The sequence below is a fragment of the Numida meleagris genome, chromosome 9 (assembly GCF_002078875.1).
Source record: "Numida meleagris isolate 19003 breed g44 Domestic line chromosome 9, NumMel1.0, whole genome shotgun sequence".
Taxonomy (NCBI): Eukaryota; Metazoa; Chordata; class Aves; order Galliformes; family Numididae; genus Numida; species Numida meleagris.
The window spans coordinates 19,782,882-19,802,464 of record NC_034417.1 but is presented as its reverse complement, the minus strand read 5'-3'; the positions used below and the strand labels follow the sequence as shown (position 1 = coordinate 19,802,464).

The 19,583-nt window shown below is 66.4% G+C and overlaps 3 protein-coding genes across 5 annotated transcripts; 2 read left to right on the top strand and 1 right to left on the bottom strand.

The window, feature by feature from the left end:
- LOC110403648 (AP-3 complex subunit sigma-2) lies at positions 2,243–6,310 on the top strand. The gene is made up of 6 exons (XM_021407167.1): positions 2,243–2,778; positions 2,856–2,947; positions 3,019–3,130; positions 3,624–3,695; positions 5,424–5,531; positions 5,891–6,310. Exons 1-6 carry the CDS (start codon positions 2,413–2,415, stop codon positions 6,017–6,019), a joined length of 879 nt encoding a protein of 292 aa, XP_021262842.1. The 5' UTR covers positions 2,243–2,412; the 3' UTR covers positions 6,020–6,310.
- On the top strand, positions 6,984–15,319 carry ANPEP (alanyl aminopeptidase, membrane). 3 transcript variants are annotated; one of them, XM_021407159.1, is made up of 21 exons: positions 6,984–7,165; positions 9,636–10,539; positions 10,761–10,903; positions 10,973–11,109; positions 11,186–11,312; positions 11,396–11,550; positions 11,622–11,735; positions 12,022–12,165; positions 12,263–12,328; positions 12,448–12,513; positions 12,672–12,844; positions 12,935–13,011; positions 13,102–13,235; positions 13,361–13,416; positions 13,502–13,649; positions 13,732–13,823; positions 13,978–14,088; positions 14,160–14,327; positions 14,398–14,538; positions 14,676–14,757; positions 14,885–15,043. In XM_021407159.1, exons 2-21 carry the CDS (start codon positions 9,944–9,946, stop codon positions 15,041–15,043), a joined length of 2,889 nt encoding a protein of 962 aa, XP_021262834.1. In that variant the 5' UTR covers positions 6,984–7,165; positions 9,636–9,943. The 3 variants fall into 3 exon arrangements, with proteins under 3 accessions (XP_021262834.1, XP_021262833.1, XP_021262835.1); XM_021407158.1 differs by lacking the exon at positions 6,984–7,165 and adding an exon at positions 8,157–8,311; XM_021407160.1 differs by lacking the exon at positions 6,984–7,165 and having other exon boundaries at positions 9,944–10,539; positions 14,885–15,319.
- LOC110403647 (mesoderm posterior protein 1-like) lies at positions 15,533–17,981 on the bottom strand. The gene is made up of 2 exons (XM_021407166.1): positions 16,256–17,981; positions 15,533–16,042 (listed from the first exon to the last, which is right to left on the bottom strand). Exons 1-2 carry the CDS (start codon positions 17,120–17,122, stop codon positions 15,938–15,940), a joined length of 972 nt encoding a protein of 323 aa, XP_021262841.1. The 5' UTR covers positions 17,123–17,981; the 3' UTR covers positions 15,533–15,937.

Sequence of the window (19,583 nt, the reverse complement as noted above, 5' to 3'; positions counted from 1 at the left end):
CTCCGGGGGCGGCAGCGCGGGGGGAACGCGGCTTATGGCCGCTGCCGGGACTCGGCCCCCCACCCCCTCCGGAGCCACAGCCCCGCGCTGCAGGGGCCTGGGCGCCCTGAAGGTGCTGCGAGGGGGCACGGCTCCCCCAGAGGAAAAGGCCACCTCTGGGCGGGCAGAACTTCCCCCCTCCCTGAAACCCCAGAGCACCCCGTGGCCGGGGGATGCCGCTCAGGGCCCGGGGGATGTGGGGAGGAGGAGGGGCCGTGGGGGAACGGGGTGTGATGGCTGCACCCGGGCACAGCGAGGGGAGGGCAGGAGGCGATGGGTCTGCGGGGAGTGGTGGGAGAGGGAGCGAAGGCAGCGGGGATCCGGCTGTGCCGTGCAGGCACAGGCTCATCTCCATGGAAGCGCGGAGCTGGATGGACTCGTCACTGCCGAGAGGTGTCGGAAAATGCAGTCCTTTGTCTCGCAGACACTTCTCATTTTCACTTTGGTTTCCATATTCTTATGCAAAAACTGACATTGCTGATACGTGTAAACTGTGACTGATGGCAGCTGTCCCTGCGTGCATCCACTGCGCGTGTGGAGCGTGGTCCAGCGACCCCGGAGCAGCGTTTCTGCTCGCAGGGCCCGGTTCAAAGCGCTGCCAGGAGGCAGATCCCCACGATGCGTGCATTCACAGCACCGCCACCCACCCCCGTGTGCCCACAGTCTTTTCCCACCGTGTGGGCTTCGTTAGGGCTCGGTTTTCCCACGCAACTATTTGCAGATATTCAAGGGTGATCTCTAGGGCTGACGCAGTTCATTGTCCTCCTGCACAGGCGGGGCTGGGGAACGACGGGGACGTCGTGCAGGGGGCGGATTGGGGGGCAGCGAGGATGGGCGCGGGGGGGTACTGACCGAGGGCAGAGGGGCAGCGGTCAGCCCAGGCTACGCGGGGGATCAGCCGCCAGCCAATCAGCGTGCCCGCAGAGCGGCCCCTCCGCGCAGCAGCCAATGGCGGCCCGCGCCCAGGATCCCTGCGGCGCCCCAAGCTCGGGCGGTGCCCTCCAGCGGCCCCTCCTCAGCGCGCAGCAGGGGCGAGGGACGGGCGGGGCGATCCCTCACCGCTTACCTCCACAGCACGGCACCGGCGCGGGGAGATGGATACAACCTGTCACCTACTGCTACCAGACTGAATCTGTAACTCCGGGTAAACAAAAACATCCGCTGGGCCCGGCCCCCTCCTCTCCCCGAGCAGCTCTGGGGAACCCGGTTACAGCCGGCCCAAGGCTCGGGCACTGCCGCTTCGCGGTGGTCGCTGCGCTCCCCCTGGGGTCCCTCCCGTGGACGCTGCCTTCCCGTACAGATCCTGCCTGGGTTTCCCACAGGGTGCAGCTCTCCGAGCACTGCTCCAGCATGAGTCCATATCACGGGGCCCCCAACCTGTAGGACCTGCTCCAGTGCAGGGCCTCGTGCACGGCTGTACCCCCCCCAGAGCCCCCACTGCACCGCAGGCTCCGCTCTGTGGCAGCAGCTCTGGCAGCCCCATCCCCGTGCAGCGCCGTGTGCCTCTGCATGGCCCACAGGGAACTTCCGCAGCAGAGAACTTCTGCTCCGGCTCTGCAGCACCCCCAGCCCTCCTGCACAGAGCTGTGTGCCAGCAAAACTGTTGTTCTGCTTTCTCACTCCTCTCTCCCAGGTGCTCCTACACATCGTTTTCTTTCTTTTTTCTTTTTTTTTCCTTTCTTAAATGTAAATTCCCAATTTGGCACAACCGCCATCGCTCCCAGCTCAGCTCCAGCCACCGGCAGGTCGTTTTTGGAGCAGCCAGAGCTGGCTCCTCTCTAACATGGGATGGCTGCTGGGCTCTGCTCCCCAGCGCTGCCCACGCAGCCCCCAAACCCGGCGGAGGAAACCCAGCACACAGCCTCGGCCGCTGGGAACGCGCAGGCACGGTGCTTACATCAGCCCAGCGGCCTCGGCCAATCAGAGCGCGCAGACAGGATCCTTCCAGCAGCCCACCAGGCTCAGCCAATACGGACGCGCAGACACGACGTTTGCCTCAGCCTCAACCAATAGCAACGTGCCGGCACGGTGCTCTTGGCAGCGTAGCAGCCGCAGCCAATCACAACGCGCGGCCGCGATCCTTGCAGCAGCCTCGCAGCGTCTGCCAATCCAAACGCGCAGACGCGATGCTCGCGGCAGCCTCAGCCAATCGCAGCGCGCGGACACGACGCTCATCGGGGTCCAAGCCCCGCTCAGAGGCGATATTTGGACGCGAGGCCCCGAGCAGTCTCAGCCAATCGGAGCTTCAGGGCAGGATCCCCGCGGCCGTCCGGCAGCCCCGACCGGCGGCGACGCGCGCACCGCTCGTTCCGCAGCCTCCCAGCCGCAGCCAATCAGAGCGCGCGGACGCGATCCCTGCCGCAGCCTCAGCCAATGGCGATTGGGGGTCGTGACACCTGCAGCCAATCAGCGCGCCGGGCCAGGAGTCCTCGTGCAGCCATTGGCGTCCCCCGGCCGCGTGCGTGTGTGCGTGCGTGTCCCGCCGCGCAGCCCCGCCCCTCCCGGTACCGGCGCGCCGTGGCTGTGGCGCCCCCTGGCGGCGCGGGCGGGAGCAGCGGCCGTGCGGTCCCGGAGCTCCGCCGCGTTTCCGGGGTGGGCGGGGGGCTTCCTGGGGGGGACGAGGCCGCCGGTCCCCGGTTCCGGTTCCGGCCGTGTCGTGCAGCCGCCGGGATGATCAACGCCATCCTGGTGTTCAACAACCACGGCAAGCCGCGGCTCGTCCGCTTCTACCGGCACCTGGTGCGGGGCGGGGGGCTGCGCTCGGGGGCCGGGTGGGATGGGCGGGGTCCGAGGCCGCGGCCGTTCGGTGCCCGCAGGCGGAGGAGGCCCAGCAGCAGATCCTCCGCGACACCTTCCACCTGGTGCTGCGGCGCGACGAGCACGTCTGCAACTTCCTGGAGTGCGGCAGGTACCGCACCGCGACCCCGCGGGGCGCCGGGGGCTGCCCCCGCCCTGAGCCCCGCGTCCCCCCGCCCGCAGCCTGTTCGGCAGCCCCGACTGCAAGCTGATCTACCGGCACTATGCCACGCTGTACTTCGTGTTCTGCGTGGACTCTTCCGAGAGCGAGCTGGGCATCCTGGACCTCATCCAGGTCGGTGCTACAGGGAGTCCTGGGCTTCGCTCAGGTCAGCGGCTGGGGTGGCAGCAGCTGAGCACCCCCGGGTGCTGTGCACTGACTGGTGCGTGGGGCAGAGCGGCTGAGCGAGCTTCTCCAAGAGCAGAAGGTGCTTTCAAGCGCTCTTGGCCCCATGTGCGCGTCTGGGACGGCTGCTGCCGAACCTTGGCTGAGCCCGGCTGAGGTCCCTGCAGGATGCGGGGGCAGGAGCAGCTCAGCGCAATGGCAGCGGGGCACAAAGTCTCTCTGGGGGCTTTGTTGTCCTGGCACCACGGGCTGTGCCCCTGCAGAGCTGCCCATGCTGCTGCCTGCCCCGTGCTGAGTGCACGGCTCCCCACGCCCAGCCCCAGTGAGAGCGGGGAGGGTCTGCCCCTGGGCAGGGGGCAGCGAGGGCTGGGGGGTCCAGCTGGGGCTGATGCTTTGTGCGCGGCTCTCACTGTGCTGCTTGTGCTCCCCTTCCCTCCCTCAGGTGTTCGTGGAGACACTGGACAAGTGTTTTGAGAATGTCTGTGAGCTGGACCTCATCTTCCACATGGACAAGGTGGGTGCTGGGCTTAGCGTGCTCCTCCGTGCTCCACGCGATGCCGCCACCTGAGCCCCGGGAGCGGTGCCTGGCTCTGAGCTCAGGGCTGTGCAAAGAGTGGAGCCCTGCCGCCCCGGGACCGTGCCACGCAGCCAGGGCTGTGCAGGTGGGGGCTGCTGCAGGGACGGGGATGTGTGATGGGGCCGTACGTGGTACAATGGAAGTGTTTGGAATGCAGAGTGTTTGGTAAACTTAGATTTGAGCGCAGCCTCTGCGCTTCCTCTTCAGCCGGACAGCGTCTCGGGGCGGAAGCGTCCTCCTTTGATGTCCAGGATGGAGCTGCAGATAGCGGGGCTGTGTGCAGGAGCGGGGCCGTGCTGCGGCCCATGGGGCCCTGCTGCCTGCTGGGAGGCAGAACGTGCTGGCAAAAACCGAGTGAGGAAATCAGCAGGGCTGTAAACGTCCCCTTCCTGTTTTGGATACTGACTTCTGAACTCTGTGACAGAGAAATGAATGTGCAAGTGTGCTGCAGTGGTCAGGGCAGGTGGCACTGGGATGCTGGCACCTGGCTCTGTAGCTCTGAGTGCCATTTGGCTGGCTGTCAGCCTGCAGAGATGCCGCCAGGCCGGTTATCTTGTCAGGAGGAGTGCTCTTATCAAAGGAAGTAAAGGAGAGGGAGGGGAGGGGAGAGAGCGGTGAGGAAGGACGAGCACTCGAGGGGGGTGGTGACACCCCTGTCTGTGGCTGTGTCTAGGGCATGGCGCGCTCCTGTGGGGCTGGGACCCGGAGCTGTGTGGCAGCATGACCCACCCTTCCCTTCATCTGTGCTGATGAGATGAGGATTCAAAGGAGAGAGTCAGGAGCATTTCTGCTGGGGACGGTCCTGGCTCAGCCCCCAGGCTCGCATGCACTCGGTGTGCTCATACCCAGCCCCACGCTGCCCTTGTTCCTTGGCCCGGTGTTTGGCCGTGCCGTGCCCTGCGCTCAGTGCGCGGCGCCAGGGGCCGTCCCAGGGCTGGGCGCTGTGATGCGGCCGTACCTCGGAGCAGAGCGTGTTTTGTTCGGCAGCTGTGAGGTCCCAGAGAGGACACGGATTGTTCCTTGGAAAACAAAGGTTGCTTGGGATCGCTGCCCGGCTGGGTCAAGCCCAAGCTGGGCTGGTGCCAGATCTAAAAGGAGCCCTGTTTCCTGCAGCCCAGATGCTCTGTGCGCTGCCAGGGGAGTGGGGCAACGTGGGGTGGGCGCTGTGCTCGGACCTGGGTTTTCCCCTTGTTCCAGGCACTGCTTTATTTCTCACAGTATTGCTCTGGTGATGTTTGCCACACAGTATTTACAGGCGCAATCAGCTGTCATGAGGCCGTAAACCAATATCATAACAACCATCTTCCAGTAACAATCTTTATCATGTAATCATGGAAGCAACCAGAAACCCATAAATCAGTTATCTGTGCAGGGAGGTTGCTGGAAAATGTTGGCTCAGCAGAGAGCCGTGCTGCTGCCAGGACCGAAGGTGTGTCGCAGCGGCATGGCGCGGCCACCTGCACTGCTGTTCTTGTGTTCCAAACCTCATCCAGGGCCGCGTTTGTGGGTGTCGGGGCTCTGCCAGGGGCAGCTCTGTTCCATCCCGGGGCGTGGGGGAGGTGGGGGCTGGCTCAGGGGGCAGCGGCCAGGTTTGCCCCGTGGCAGTGCCAGCCCCAGCGTTGCCCCACGGCAGGCCGGGGGCCGCATGCTGCTCTCGCCTCGCAGGTGCACTACATCCTGCAGGAGGTGGTGATGGGAGGAATGGTGCTGGAGACCAACATGAACGAGATCGTGGCTCAGGCAGAGGCGCAGAGCAAACTGGAGAAGGCGGAGGTGAGCGGTGGGGTTTGGGGAGGGATGCTCGGGTGTGGGCGCAGGGCAGGGTGGGCTCTGGGTGCCGCACAGGAGAGCAGCGCGCTGCGGGCCCTGGGGCTGGGGGTGAATGGAGCTGGTGCCTCCCCTGGTGCTCCCGGCCCGTGCCTGCGTGTCCCCACAGCGGGGGCACGGGGTGGGTGCTCCCAGTTGAGGGGTGCAGGGAGCAGCCAGCGCGTGGGGATTGCCACACGGTCAAGGTTCATAGCGCACAGTGAAACCTTTATGGCCCGTGGGTGCTGTCATTGCACGGACGCAGCGTGCAGTGGCAGCAGGGGCGGGATGTGGGTGCGGGGCTGGCACCCACCGCTCCCCCCCAGGGGGGGCTCTCGGCCGCGCCATCCCGCGCTGTCTCAGCCGTGAAGAACATCAACCTGCCGGAGATCCCGCGCAACATCAACATCGGGGACATCAACATCAAAGTGCCCAACCTGTCACAGTTCATGTGAGTGTCCCGGCGCAGGGGGCCGGGTCTGGGGCTGACTCCTCTTGGGATTCCTCGGTGCAGAAATGTGGCTGTGGCGGAGCCGTGGTGGTGCTGCTCCTCCATCCTCCTGGTGCGGGTCTCTCGGTGCCCTCCTGCCCACCCCGCTCCTGCTGGGGCCGTGCGAGGCTGGCACTGGTGTCACGGGGCAGGGCAGCGGGGTGTGAGCTGCTGGGAGCTGCCGGCATGCCCTGCTGTGCCAGGAACACGTGTATGTGAGCATGTCCTTCTCCGAATAAACCACTGTGTGAACCTGCCCGTGGTGTGTGCTGCTGGGACGGGGCTGTGGGTCTGGCCAGTGTGGGGGCCGTGGGTGCTGCCTGCGGGGGCTGTGGCAGCGTGGCTCTGGGGCAAGGTCCCTGCAGCCTGCTGCTTGGGGTAGGTCGGTGCCTCCTGCTAGGGTGTGGAAACCTGTGACCTGTCCTCGTCCCTGCCCAGTGCCCTAGGCCAGCAGCCAGTGAGCACGGGGCTGGGCAGCCCTATCTCAGAGCAGAGGTGCCCCGTGGCCCCTCCTGGCCACCAGCCTGTGGCGGGGGCCTCTTCCTGTGCCGTTTCCCTCCCGCCAGCTGCACTCCCGCGGGCTCTGCCTCCACTTCCCCTGGCAGGGAAACAGTGACTCTGCTTGGAAGGAATTTTTCTGCTCTCCCCTCCCCACCACTTAACCCTTCCCCAGCTGGCCACCGGCCCCCAGCAGCACGCAGGGGTCACTGGGCTGAGCCACCCCTTCATCGCTGCCAGCCTCCCTCCTCCTCCTCCTCCTGCTGCTGCGTGGCTGCCACGCGGTGGTGGGAGCTGCGAGCAGCGCAGAGAGATGCGCCCCGGGGTGGGATGGGTTCTGGTGGTTGTGGGGGCTCTGAGGGGTCAGGGCGGGGAGGGGCTCAGCGCGGTGCTCCTGCCCAGGTCTGGTATGCAGGGGGGACTCCGGGAGTGGGGCTGGGGGAATCCTGGCTGCAGCGGGCAGTGCTCGTGCTCCAGCCCAGTGCTGTGGAGGTCACTGGTGCGGGACGTGCACAGCCGCACGTGACGAGGAGACGTTCTGGCACCTCCGGTACCGACTGCATCCCCACCGCCCTTTCCTGTATCCCACTGGAGCTGGGGAACACGGAGCTGGGTAAGTCCCGCTGCCCCGGCCTTGGCGCGTGCAGGGTGGGGCAGGGAGAATGGGAAGGGCCAAGCCCCCGGCCCTGTCCGCACACTCAGGAGAGCTGCAGCCCTGAGCCCAGCAGTGTGGGAACCGCCCAGCATTGTGCTCCCCAGCCCCAGCTGCCTGCGCACGGGAAGCAAGAACTGGCGCTGGGACCCCGTCCTGGCCCTGCATGGCTGCCAGGTACTGCCCTGTCTGCGTCTGGGCTGTTTGGCACCTATGGGTACAGGGTTCCCCTGAGCTCAGTTGCAGGAGCTCCCTCCACTTCCAGCCCCCTCGCCCCTGGCGCGGCAGGGTGACATGGGCAGATGGAGCCTGGCATCTGCCCAGCCCCTCTGCAGCCACCTGCATGCCCCAAACTGCAGTGTTTGCCCTCACCCTGCCAAGGACTGGGTGAGACCACTCACTCCCAGAGTATAAACATTCCAGCCCTGCTTCCTGGGATGTTGCACAGGGCTGCCACCCATGAACTTACCCACATCCACCTAGCCCTGTGGGCTGTTTGCAGCTGGGGCAGGCAGTGCCAGGTGGGACATGGGGATCTGGATGGGACACGGCGTGCCGGGAGGGACACGGGGTGCTGGGCAGGGGCTGAGCAGTGTGGCAGCCCCAAGCAGGGATGTTTTACAGGGTGCCTGGCTGCTGGGGGAGCACAACCTGGCGCTGTTGCTGTCGAGCGCTGCCCTGTTCCCTTCCCTGCCGTTTCTGGGGATGAGTGTGCTGGTAAAGGCTGGTGCCCCCCGAGCAGTGCCCCCTGGATAGGGCAGTGGCGTCCGCGGTGGGACTCGTGCATCTGGGACGTCCCCTCTGCCGGGACCCGGGGTGCCTGCTCCATGCCGGGCCCTGGCCCTGTGCTGGGCACGCGGTGTCCGTTCCGGGACCCCCTGTGCCCGCCACCCCCCGCCCAAGCCGCACCCGCGGCCCCCCAGCCAGCAGCCCAGGGGTTAAGGTGCCGAGCAGCGGTTCGGGTTACTTCCCTTGGAGCACGGGGAGGAAACTTTCCTCCCGCTGCCGTCCGAGCTAACGGGGCAGCAGCAGCGCGGCAGTGAGCAGCGGTCGGCGCGCCGACGGGAGCCCCGGGGACCTCATCGCGCCGCGGCTGAGGGCGGGGCTGTGAGTGGGGCACAGATGGGGCTGGGGCTGGGGTCTGCTGGGGCTCCTTGGGCCGGGCGGAGGTACGGGGGCTGCGGCTGCACGGGGGGAATGGGGCGCGGTGTGAGCGAGGGCCCCGGGAGGGGCACGGGGATACAGAACAAGAAGGGCAGCTCCGGAGGGTTATGGAGTGTGTGTGTGGGGGGCTGTGGGGTGAGCCCCGACCTGCACGCCCCGGGACCGGAGTCGTCACGTCCGTGCCCGCCTGTGGGGTGATGCCTGCGGGGGTGAAGCGGGGATGCGGGCTGGGGGGCGCGGAGCTAGGCGGGGCTGGGGAGAGCTGGCAGTGGTGAGAGGTGAGCAGGGCCGAGTGCCCGGAGCGCGGTGCTGAGAGGTCTGCGTGGGGGGCACAGCTGCACCCCCGGGCTCCAGGCAGCCTCCCCAGCCGTGATTTGGGCTGAGGTGTTCCCCGACGCGGTGCCTTTTTGTGGGGCACTGGCGCCGGCAGAGCCGTGTGGGGCAGGGGATGTGCGGGGAAGCGGTACTGCTCCGCAGCCTCAGAGATGTGCAGCTGGGCACAGGCTGCAGTTCTAGGCACACCTGGGAGCTGCAGTGTCCCTAGGACACCGCTCAGCCTCTGCCCAGCTTCGCCCTTTGCTCTTGTACCACTGCCAGCAGTACCAGCCCGGGTCGCTCTGCTGGAGGTATTAGACCTTGGGAAAATGGGTTTCTGTTCCCAGGGTGAGGTGCACAGTGTGTTTCCTCTTCCCCACCCTGCCCTGCATGGGGACTTTGCTCCTTTGTCTTTGGCTGTGCCCACGGGAGCCCTGGGCAGAGCTCAAGGGGCTCGGCCTGATGGGGCTGGGGCTGCTCTCCCATGTTGGCAGGTGCACAGGCAAAGTGCATCCTGCTCCACATGCCACATGCAGTGCGTCGGGCCCAGTGCCTTTGCCCAGCTCCCAGCTGGGGTGTGCGGGCCAGGCAAAGCCCCCAGGACCACCAGCGCCTTCCCAGCTGTGTGCTGTGCAGGTCGGGACTCCCAGCTCAGGGGGCACTTGGGCTGCTGGGCATGGGCCAGCCTGCATGGGGTTCATGAGTACTGGAGTCTGAACTCCCAGCTCACGCCTGTTAATGCAACCCTGGACTTTGAGAGGCGTGCAGGCAGGATGGTTCTTCCCCGGCCCTGCAGACCCCCAGCTGTGGTGCCCTGCTCTCCCTGCCTGCACAGGAGGCCCTGGCTGTGCCCATGCTGGGGGCCAGCCCCTGCCCTGCTGCTCTGCCTTCCCTACGGTGAGGCGGGGACGTGGCCGCTGGCTGTGACCCCGCTCTGTCCCTCCTTTTGCAGGGCCACACCGGTGCCCTGGCGGGATGCCAGGAGCCTTGGCCAGAAGCCGTGCCCATTCCCGTGCTGCCCATCCCTCGTGGTGCAATTCTGGGCTCCTGAACCGTCCCAGCGCTCAGGATTAGTGCTGCTGCGGGGGCGGGGAAGCGGGCGGGCGGAAGGCTCATCGCAGGGGTCCGTCACCACCCCGAGACTCATGGTTGTTTAATCGTTCACCCATTAACTTGGACTAATAAACCCTGTGGGAGCAAGAGGATAAAAGCCGCGCCAGCCCAGCGCCGCTCCTCCGCACGCCGCTCCGCAGCCCCACCATGGCGGCCGGCTTCTTCATCAGCAAGAGCGTGGGCATCGTGGGCATCGTGCTGGCGCTGGGCGCCGTGGCCACCATCATCGCGCTGTCCGTGGTGTACGCGCAGGAGAAGAACAAGTCGTCAGGGGGCGGCGGCAACACCGACACCACCACCACCACCACTGCCAGCACCACCGCCGCCCCCAACAACCCCTGGAACCGCTGGCGGCTGCCGACGGCGCTGAAGCCGGAGAGCTACGAGGTGACGCTGCAGCCCTTCCTGACGCCCGACGCCAACAACATGTACATCTTCAGGGGCAACAGCAGCGTGGTCTTCATCTGTGAGGAAGCCACCGACCTCGTCCTGATCCACAGCAACAAGCTGAACTACACGCTGCAGGGCGGCTTCCACGCCTCGCTGCATGCGGTGGACGGCACCGCGCCGCCCGCCATCACCAACACGTGGCTGGAGACCACCACGCAGTACCTGGTGGTGCAGCTGGCCGCGCCGCTGCAGCAGGGCCGGCGCTACCGCCTCTTCACCAACTTCACCGGAGAGCTGGCCGACGATCTGGGAGGCTTCTACCGCAGCGAGTACACCGAGGGCAACGTCACCAGGTGGGTGCAAGGCCGGTGGGGAGGGGGCACGGCGCTGTGGGGCGAGGTGTCCGTGGTGCCGGGAGCCTCTCCGTGAGCGCAGGTTGCCTGTGTCCATGTGCCCATCTGAGCGGGCAGGGTGCAGGGTGAGCGGAGGGACTCTGGCTCCCCATGGGGTGCCAGCCCCTCGGCAGAGGGGGCAAAGAGCCCAGGAGCTGCACAGCTGATGGGTTTGCTTGCAGGGTGGTGGCCACCACGCAGATGCAGGCCGCCGACGCGAGGAAAGCCTTCCCCTGCTTTGACGAGCCGGCCATGAAGGCCATCTTCACGGTGACGATGATCCACCCCTCCGATCACAAGGCCATCTCCAACATGCCCGCCAACGGTGAGTGAGGGGGGGAGCCCTGTGCCAGCTGGGCAGGCAGGCGGCTGAGCCGATCCCTGCTCCCCGCAGACACCTACCAGCTGGAGCTGGAAGGGCAGAGCTGGAACGTCACCCAGTTCCTCCCCACGCCCAAGATGTCCACCTACCTGCTGGCCTTCATCGTCAGCCAGTTCGACTACGTAGAAAACAACACCGGGGGGGTGCAGGTGAGCCGAGCGCCGTGCCCTGTGCCCAGGGTGCAGCCTGGGCAGCAGCTGAGCCCGGCACCATCTCTCCTCTCAGATCCGCATCTGGGGCCGCCCTCAGGCCATCGCTGAAGGGCAGGGTGAATACGCACTCCAGAAGACTGAACCCATCCTCAGCTTCTTCGAGAGACACTACAACACGGCATACCCGCTGCCCAAGTCCGGTGGGTGCAGGGGGTGCAGGGCTGTGCTGCTGGGGGCTGCTCCAGCTGCGGCCGTGTGCCAATGGCACCTCTCCATCCCCCAGATCAGGTCGGCCTGCCTGATTTCAACGCGGGTGCGATGGAGAACTGGGGGCTGGTCACCTACCGAGAGAATTCACTGCTCTATGACAACGCGTACTCCTCCATTGGCAACAAGGAGCGAGTGGTGACCGTCATCGCCCACGAGCTGGCACACCAGGTACCTGCCGGGCCCCCACTTACCCCTGGAGCCACGGTGCCCTGCTGATGGGGTGCTCCACTCCTCCACAGTGGTTTGGGAACCTGGTGACTCTGCGGTGGTGGAATGACCTGTGGTTGAACGAGGGCTTTGCCTCCTACGTGGAGTACCTGGGTGCCGACTCGGCAGAACCCACCTGGGACATTGTGAGTGCTGGCGCCAGCGGCCACGGGCATAGGGCATGTGTATGAGGTGTGGGGCATGTGTATGGGGTGTGGGGCACATGTGCGGGGCGTAGAGCAGTTATAGGGTATAGAGCATGGGTATACTGTGTAGAGCACAGGTATGGGATGTAGGGCAGGTGTATGGGGCATGGAGCATGGGTATGGGGCAAGGGCACGGGCACCCCCTGCTGCCCCACACCCAGGTGCTGCCCTGCTGCAAGGAGGATGTGGGGCTGAGCAGTGCTGATGGCTGCACTGACGGCTGCAGAAAGACTTGATGGTGCTGAATGAGGTGTACACGGTGATGGCAACCGATGCCCTGACCACCTCCCACCCGCTCACCTTCCGCGAGGACGAGATCAACACCCCGGCACAGATCAGTGAGGTCTTTGACAGCATCGCCTACAGCAAGGTGGGTGCTCAGCCTCGGGCACAGGGTCCGGGAGCGCGGGGTCCCTGGGCGGTCGCCGTGGGGCTGTGCTCTTGGAGACTCACTGCTGTCCCCACAGGGAGCGTCGGTGCTGCGGATGCTCTCTGACTTCCTCACTGAAGATGTGTTCAAGGAGGGGCTGCAGGTGAGCTGGGGCTGCCGGGCTGTGTCGCGCTGCAGGTGGCTGTGGCAGGCGGTCCCTCCCCGTCGCTGCGTGGGGTCCTCTGCCCCTGCCCACCCAGCTCTCCTGGTGCTCTCCTGCAGTCCTACCTCCACACCTTTGCCTACGGAAACACCGTGTACACGGACCTGTGGGAGCATCTGCAGGAGGTATGAGCACGGTGGGCTGCTCTCTGTGCTGCCCCCGCTCTACCTGCCCCTTCCAGGTCCAGTGGGTGCAGTCTCCCCTGGGCGAGGGGTGAAGTTCCTGCACCCAGCTATGGGCTGGGCCCCATAGCACCAGGGAACACTGCCAACACCTCTTGCAGGCTGTCAACAAGAGCAACGTAATGCTGCCCGGCTCCATCAGCACCATCATGGACCGCTGGATACTGCAGATGGGTTTCCCCGTGGTGACTGTCAACACGCTCACTGGCAGCGTCCAGCAGAGCCACTTCCTTCTGGACTCCAACTCCACGGTGGAGAGACCTTCTGTGTTCAAGTGAGTGGGGCTGGTACGATGGTGCTGTGGAGTGCAGAGGGGCTGGGAGGAGTGGCAAGAGATGGCCATTGGCCTCCTGTCCCTGTGCAGCTACACCTGGATTGTCCCCATCACCTGGATGACGCCCAGCAGAACTGGGGACAGGTACTGGCTGGTGAACGTCTCAGGTATGGTGCTGGGGGTCTGGGCTGGGGGCTCGGTGCCACCCCCCGCCCTGGTGGGTTCAGAGTAGGAGCAGACCCCCTCTGCCCCCACAGACACCAACAGCAATTTCAGCGTGGGCAACTCCAGCTGGCTCCTGCTGAACCTCAACGTCAGTGGCTACTTCCGTGTCAACTACAACCAGGAGAACTGGGATCAGCTCCTGCAGCAGCTCTCCAGTGACCACCATGTACGTGGGACTCCGATCCCACACACCCCACACACCCCACACACCCCACACACCCCACACACCCCACACACCCCACACACCCCACACTGGGGCTGCCCTGTGGCACTGGCTCTGCTCTCCCCCAGGTCATCCCTGTCATCAACCGGGCGCAGATCATCGATGACGCCTTCAACCTGGCCAGGTGAGCGGTGCGGCTGGGCAGCACCCGGTGGGACGCGCAGCATGGGTGGCACGGGGGCCTCCATGCCGCCGCCTCTCTGCTGCAGGGCACAAATCATCAGCGTGACGCTGGCGCTGAATACCACGCGCTTCCTGAGCGGGGAGACGGCGTACATGCCGTGGCAGGCAGCACTCAACAACCTGCAGTACTTCAAGCTGATGTTCGACCGCAGCGAGGTGTTCGGGGCCATGACGGTGAGTGCAGCCCCGTGGGGGGGGTCGAGGGCCAGGGGTGCTGTGGGGGCTGCGTGCTGACCCCTGCCCTCCCGCTCTGCAGAAATACATCCAGAAGCAAGTGACGCCACTCTTTGAGCACTACAGGAATGTCACCAGCAACTGGACCACCATCCCCAGCAACCTGCTGGACCAGTGAGTGCCGCAGAGCTCCAGGCCACCTGCCGCCCTGGGTGCAGCGTGGTGCTCACTGCAGTGTGCTCCAGGGGGGATGCGCAGCCCCCCGTGTGGCCAGAGGATGCCTGGGGCTGCGCGCTCATCCCAGCCCCACGGGCTGCTCTCCCCCCAGGTACAACGAGATCAATGCCATCAGCACTGCCTGCTCCTATGGCATCCCCGAGTGCCAGCAGCTGGCCACCGCGCTCTTCCAGCAGTGGAAGCAGAATGTCAGCAACAACCCGTGAGTGCCGCAGTGCCACAGCCAGGCTGGGCACAGCGAGGGCTCCGTGCTGAGATATCTCTCCCCGACAGCATCGCCCCGAACCTGCGCTCCGCCATCTACTGCAGCGTGGTGGCCACGGGTGGTGAGGAGGCGTGGAACTTCATATGGGAGCGCTTCCTCGAGGCCCCTGTGGTGTCCGAGGCTGACAAGCTGCGCACGGCCCTGACCTGCAGCACTGAGACCTGGATCCTCCAGCGGTGGGTGCAGGGCCGGGGGGGGCACGGCTCTGCTCCGGCAGCCGCTCACCTTGCAGCTCCCCCCACCCAGGTACCTGCAGTACACCATTGACCCCACCAAGATCCGCAAGCAGGATGCCACCTCCACCATCAACAGCATCGCCAGCAATGTGGTGGGGCAGCCGCTGGCCTGGGACTTCATCCGCAGCAACTGGAAGACACTTTTTGGCCAGTGAGCACTGCACGGGGCGGGGGGGCCGGGACCAGCAGCAGCAGCTGCCTGTGTGCCCGGGGAGTCCCTGGGCAGCCCCGATGCAGGGCAGCACTGCGCCCCACAGCCCCTGGCTCAGCCATCTCTCCCCTCCCCAGATACGGTGGCAGCTCCTTCTCCTTCGGCCGGCTGATTTTAGCCGTCACCCAGCGCTTCAACACCGAGTTTGAGCTGCAGCAGGTGAGCCGCTGGCAGCTGGCACCCACAGCCAGGTCCCTCTGTCCCACCGAGCCCTGCATGTGCCCGGCTCTGGCTGCCGTCATTGGGGTCCCCGCACCACCCCAGCCCTTCTGTCCCTCCCTCGCAGCTGGAGCAGTTCAAGGCAGACAACCAGGACACCGGCTTCGGCACGGGGACGCGCGCCCTGGAGCAGGCGCTGGAGCGGACGAGGACCAACATCAACTGGGTGAAGGAGAACAAGGAGGCCGTGCACGCCTGGTTCCGGGCCGAGACCGGCTCCAGCTAGCCCTGCTCCGCGCACCGCCCTGCCGCGGGGCTCCGCTCCTGCTCCCCGCAGCCGCCCCGGCCGCTCGCCCACTCCGTCCCCGTCCCGCACCCGCCCCGGAGCGCTGCCGCCCGCCGCCCCGGCCCGGCCCAGCCGAGCCCTTCGCTGCTCGTGACGGGAAACGCCCAGCCCCGCGCAGCGCCCGGCGCCTGGATGATGGGCAGGGGGGGCACGGGGCCGGGCCCGGCGAGGGCTCGTGCCAGCCATGGGGTCTTGTAAATAAAGAGGTGCACGGGAGTGCGGCGTGGCCGTGGCTGCGGGGCTGAGCGGGGCCGGGGCAGGAAATGGCTGGAGCGGGGGCAGACCCCCGGCTGTTAGGAGCCCGGTGCTAAGTGGCTCCGGGGGCTGCGCCGACGCCAGCGCTCGGCCGCTCCGTCTGACGGCTGCGTGTGAGCTCGGGCGCGGCGCTGCGGGGGGATGGCGCAGCGCCTGGAGCCCCAACCGCAAACCCTCGTGGGCACAGGAAGGAGAAGAGTCTCCGTGGGTGGGTGGGCGCTGTCCCCCGGCGATCAGTGGGGCTGGGTCAGGTGGTGGGCTGTGGGAGCCCAGAGGTGGAGTCCCTCTGTCACCGCAGCCCTGGGGACATCTCTGCGCTGTGGGACACACTGGGACAGGGCACCGAGCCCCAAGTCTGAGGGCAGCGCATCGAGGTGTGTATGTGGGGTGGATGCTAAGCACTGCTGCTCCACATCCCCCCAGGGCCCCTTCCCATGTCGGAGCACAGCGAGCAGGGGCCCCGCAATAATGAGGCAAAGTGCAGTGGTGCATGGCAGCTTTAATGAGGAGCCCCTCCCAGTGTCCCACAGTGCCCCATGGCACTGTCCCCACTCTGCGTCACCAGCTGTGGGCATCGCATCAGCTCCACCACCCCCAGCACCGCGCAGGGCTGCAGCCAGGCAGGACAGGGGTCCCGTGGACGTCAGAGGAGATGAGCATGTCCAGGTCCAGGGGGCTGCCAATCTGCAGAAAGAGCTGTCAGGTGGCTGTGTGGGACAGCGCTGTGGCCCTATGCATGCAGCCCGGGCTAGCTCTGCAGCTCAGCGTGCTTTATGCTGTGCCCCCACCCTGTGCAGTCACCCTGGTCATGGCACACACGTGCACTGAAAGAGCATCCTCCATCCCACCCCGCCACATCTCAAGCTCTACTGCCAGCCCGCATGCACCTGTGCGTACCTGAGAACCGCACGTGGGGAGTCCTGGGGGCCCCATGGCCTTTGCTCTCGTCCCGGGATGCAGGGAGGGAGCTGTGGTCTCCATGCAGCAGGAGGGGGCTGTCCCGGTTCCTGTGGCTGCTGCGCATCTCTGGGGGGGCTCCAGCGGGGTCACTGCTCTGATGCTGCACAGCGGTGATGGCGAGGGCTGTGATGTGGAGCCAGGTGTCTCGTGCAGCTCCGGGGGGGTCCCCGCGATGGGGATGTAGGAGGGTGGTGACCAGAGCCCCATTCCCATGTCAGGAATCCTGTGCAGCTCTGGGCAGGTCTCCAAGACGGGGCCATTGGGGAGTGACCCCCAGGTCCCCGTCCCCACATCCAGAGCCCCGTGCAGCTCTGAGGGGGTTCCCCAGCCCTCCGAGCCGGGGGGAGAAGCATCCTGCAGGGCTGGAGGATGCAGCCGGGGGCGCGGGGTCTGGCAGCAGCCCAGGCCCTGGGGGCAGAGCGGGCAGTGGCGGGGGGCCGCCCCCCGGCGCAGTACCAGCACCTCCTCATTGAGGCCCAGCAGCGCCGAGAGGTGGGCGATGTAGCGGGTGGCGAGGCGCAAGGTCTCGATCTTGGTGAGGCTCTGCCCGGCGGGCGCCAGCGCGGGCGGCAGGTAGTGCCGCAGCCGGTGCATGGCCTGTGCCAGCCGCCGCATCCGCAGCTTCTCCCTCTCGCTGGCGCTCTGCCGTGGGCCCCCGGCCCCCCCCGATCCCCTCCTGCCCACGGGACCCCCACATCGCCTCAGCCCAGCCCCGCTGCTGGGTCCGCAGAGCTCCCCAGGTGGGGTCAGGGAGGCGGCTGTTGGGGTCTGGAGGCTGTGGGGCAGCAGTGGGGACCCGGCCATGGTGGGCTCTGCTCTGGGGCTGCACACGTCCGGGGGTCCTTGGGCAGCCCTGGCTTTATGTGGGCCCAAGGTGCGAGATGACACCTCTGTGGCCACCTGGAGGTGTCAAAACCTACATGGTGTGGGCTGGGGCTGGGCCGGGAGCCTGGGAAAGCCGGACCCATTTGCGGAGGTGTCAGTTCTGACTCCTCCAGCCCTTAATTGGCACTGCCCGGTGCTGGGAAGTGTGCAGAGACCAATTCACACGGTCGTGAGAGATGCTAACGTGCCGACCAGCCCAGCCAGCACCAGCACTGCGGCACGGCGGTATGGGGCAGCGAGGCCTTGACCTTCCAGTGCCAGCATCCCTGGCATCCCCACACCACTCTGCGCCTTGCATGGCTAAGGGATGGTGGTCCTGAGTGTCTCTGCATCCAGTCATGCTTCTTTGGTCTCCCTGACTCCATGGGATGCTGCTGTGTGTCCCTGAGATTCTGGTGTGCAGCTGGGCGTACCATGTGTGTGGCTGTGGACATGCACTGGGCCATGCTGCTTGCCCAGCTGCTGCAAGCCCCAGGACGTGGGCAGCACTGCGGTGAGGTGCTCCAGGGCACAGGTCCTGTCTGCAGCCTTTGGGCTCAGCCAGCAGAACCATGGGTTGGAGATCCTGGGGCTGGGAGCCGGTGCTGCAGCAGCTCTGGTGCTGGGCAGGAGGGTGCCAGGATGGGATGTGAGCTGCAGGCGTGCTCAGGTTTGGATCTGAGCTCCTGGTCCCCATATTCTATCTTTGCACTCTCTCTGCGGTGCCCTGTGCTGTGCTCTATCAGCGCAGCCTGGAGCGGCTGGGGAATCCCGGCTCCCCATAGGGGGCTGCAGGCACTGCTCTGCGGGGGCTCTGACCCCAGCCCCGGCCGTGCTCCAGCACTTGTCTAAACACAGAGGGAGGTGGGAAGTGGCTGCCCAGCGGGGCCGCAAAACTCATTACCCGGGAGCTCGTCAGCTAATGAGACACAGGAGGGGGTCTGGGAACAGGGGGGAGCGGTGCTGCGACCGTGCAGGGGGATGTGTGAGGAAGGGGCTGTGCCCAAGGCTGTGCTCATGTGTGCAGAGCTCCCTCTGAGCACCCCCAAGCACCTCTCTGTGCTCCAGGGCTGGATCCTCCGCAGCCCCCAAAGCCCTCAATGCAGCCCCAGCCCTGTGGGCTTGGAAGCGGTGTCAGGAGCCCGAGCACAGGGCTGTGCAACATTCCAGTGTGCTCAGACCTTAGATGGGGCAGCGCAGGGGCACTTCTTCCAGCGGGGGCAGAGGAACAGCAGTGAACTCATCAGCATTTATCTGCTGTGTCTGCGGCATCCGCAGGGTGACAAATGCCGGCCGGTGTCCTCGTGGCACCCAGCCGGGGCGGTGCGGGCGGTGGCAGACAGCCTGGAGCAGGGTGGTGGGTGCCAGGGTGCCCAGTGGTGATGTGCCCCCGCCAGCGCAGGGTGCCCCTGGGTGCATGTGGCTCCAGCAGTGCTGGGCACCATGTGAGCTCGGTTCCAGCCCTAGGGAGGGGGCAGGGAGCGCCACACAATGTGGCTTCTGAGGCGCTGCCCAGCGTGGTGAGGACTGCAGAAGTGCCGAGGCCCTGCTGGTGGCGGCCGGTAGGCAGGGCTGATGTCACCACCTCCATGTCACAGCATGTGCGGGGAAAATTTCATGACTTTCATGTGACCATTGCCGATGAAGTGGTGGCTCACGCAGCCCCATCGCCAGCACTTCCCTGGGGATCGGCGGGCCCCATGACCGCAGCTGGCTCCGTGCCCCACGTCCGGCTCCGTGCCCTGTGCCCAGCTCTGTGCCCCACTGCTGGCTCTGTGCCCCGTGGCCGGTACTGCAGAGAGGCTGCGCAGCCCTGGTATCTCGGGGGCTGTGCACGCCCTGCGCTGGGGGCTGCGCGCACTGCTTCACCCCGCGCCATGCAGGGGCTGTGCCGCCAACGTGCAGCTGCGGTGCGGTGGGGCCGTGCAGGGATGCTCTCCCCCCGGCCTTCTTGGCGCTCACTCCCTGATCTATTTTCCTTCCCGCGCGGTGCCGGGTTTCCCTGGAAACCTTTACACCCGCAGCGCGCGACTCCTGTGCGGGGCCTGGGAACGCGGCGGGGGGCCCCCTCCCAGCCCCCGGAGAGGGGACAGGGCCGTGCATGCCGGGAGGGGCCGGGGTCTGTGGGGCTGTGCCGCCCGTGGGTGCCGCTGCACGGACTGGAGATTGGGATCGGGGCAATAGGGTCAGAGCCGCTGCAGGATCCGGGGGAAGGCAGGAGTCGGGGGGCAGCGCGGGGGCTGTTGGTCACCGCAGTGGACTTTGGGCACCGAGTGCAGGCAGAGCCAGGCGGCTCCACAGGCGTCAGGGCTCATTAGTGCCAGCATGCGAAATGCCATTAGCAGGGCTGCAGGGGGGCCTGGGCAAAGCCCCCTGCCCTGGCTGGAGATGGGGGGGGGGG

What these genes read in the sequence shown, in the direction of transcription:
- LOC110403648 (XM_021407167.1), top strand. Translation starts at nt 2,413, where the DNA reads ATGGCGATTGGGGGTCGTGACACCTGCAGCCAATCAGCGCGCCGGGCC. An exon ending in TCCGCTTCTACCGGCACCTG is followed by an intron (nt 2,779 to 2,855) that starts GTGCGGGGCGGG and finishes CGGTGCCCGCAG; the next exon opens with GCGGAGGAGGCCCAGCAGCA. An exon ending in TCATCTTCCACATGGACAAG is followed by an intron (nt 3,696 to 5,423) that starts GTGGGTGCTGGG and finishes CTCGCCTCGCAG; the next exon opens with GTGCACTACATCCTGCAGGA.
- ANPEP (XM_021407160.1), top strand. Translation starts at nt 9,944, where the DNA reads ATGGCGGCCGGCTTCTTCATCAGCAAGAGCGTGGGCATCGTGGGCATC. An exon ending in GAGAGACCTTCTGTGTTCAA is followed by an intron (nt 12,845 to 12,934) that starts GTGAGTGGGGCT and finishes GTCCCTGTGCAG; the next exon opens with CTACACCTGGATTGTCCCCA. An exon ending in CAGAATGTCAGCAACAACCC is followed by an intron (nt 14,089 to 14,159) that starts GTGAGTGCCGCA and finishes TCTCCCCGACAG; the next exon opens with CATCGCCCCGAACCTGCGCT.
- LOC110403647 (XM_021407166.1), bottom strand. Translation starts at nt 17,122, where the DNA reads ATGGCCGGGTCCCCACTGCTGCCCCACAGCCTCCAGACCCCAACAGCC. An exon ending in TCCCCACGTGCGGTTCTCAG is followed by an intron (nt 16,043 to 16,255) that starts GTACGCACAGGT and finishes CTCTTTCTGCAG; the next exon opens with ATTGGCAGCCCCCTGGACCT.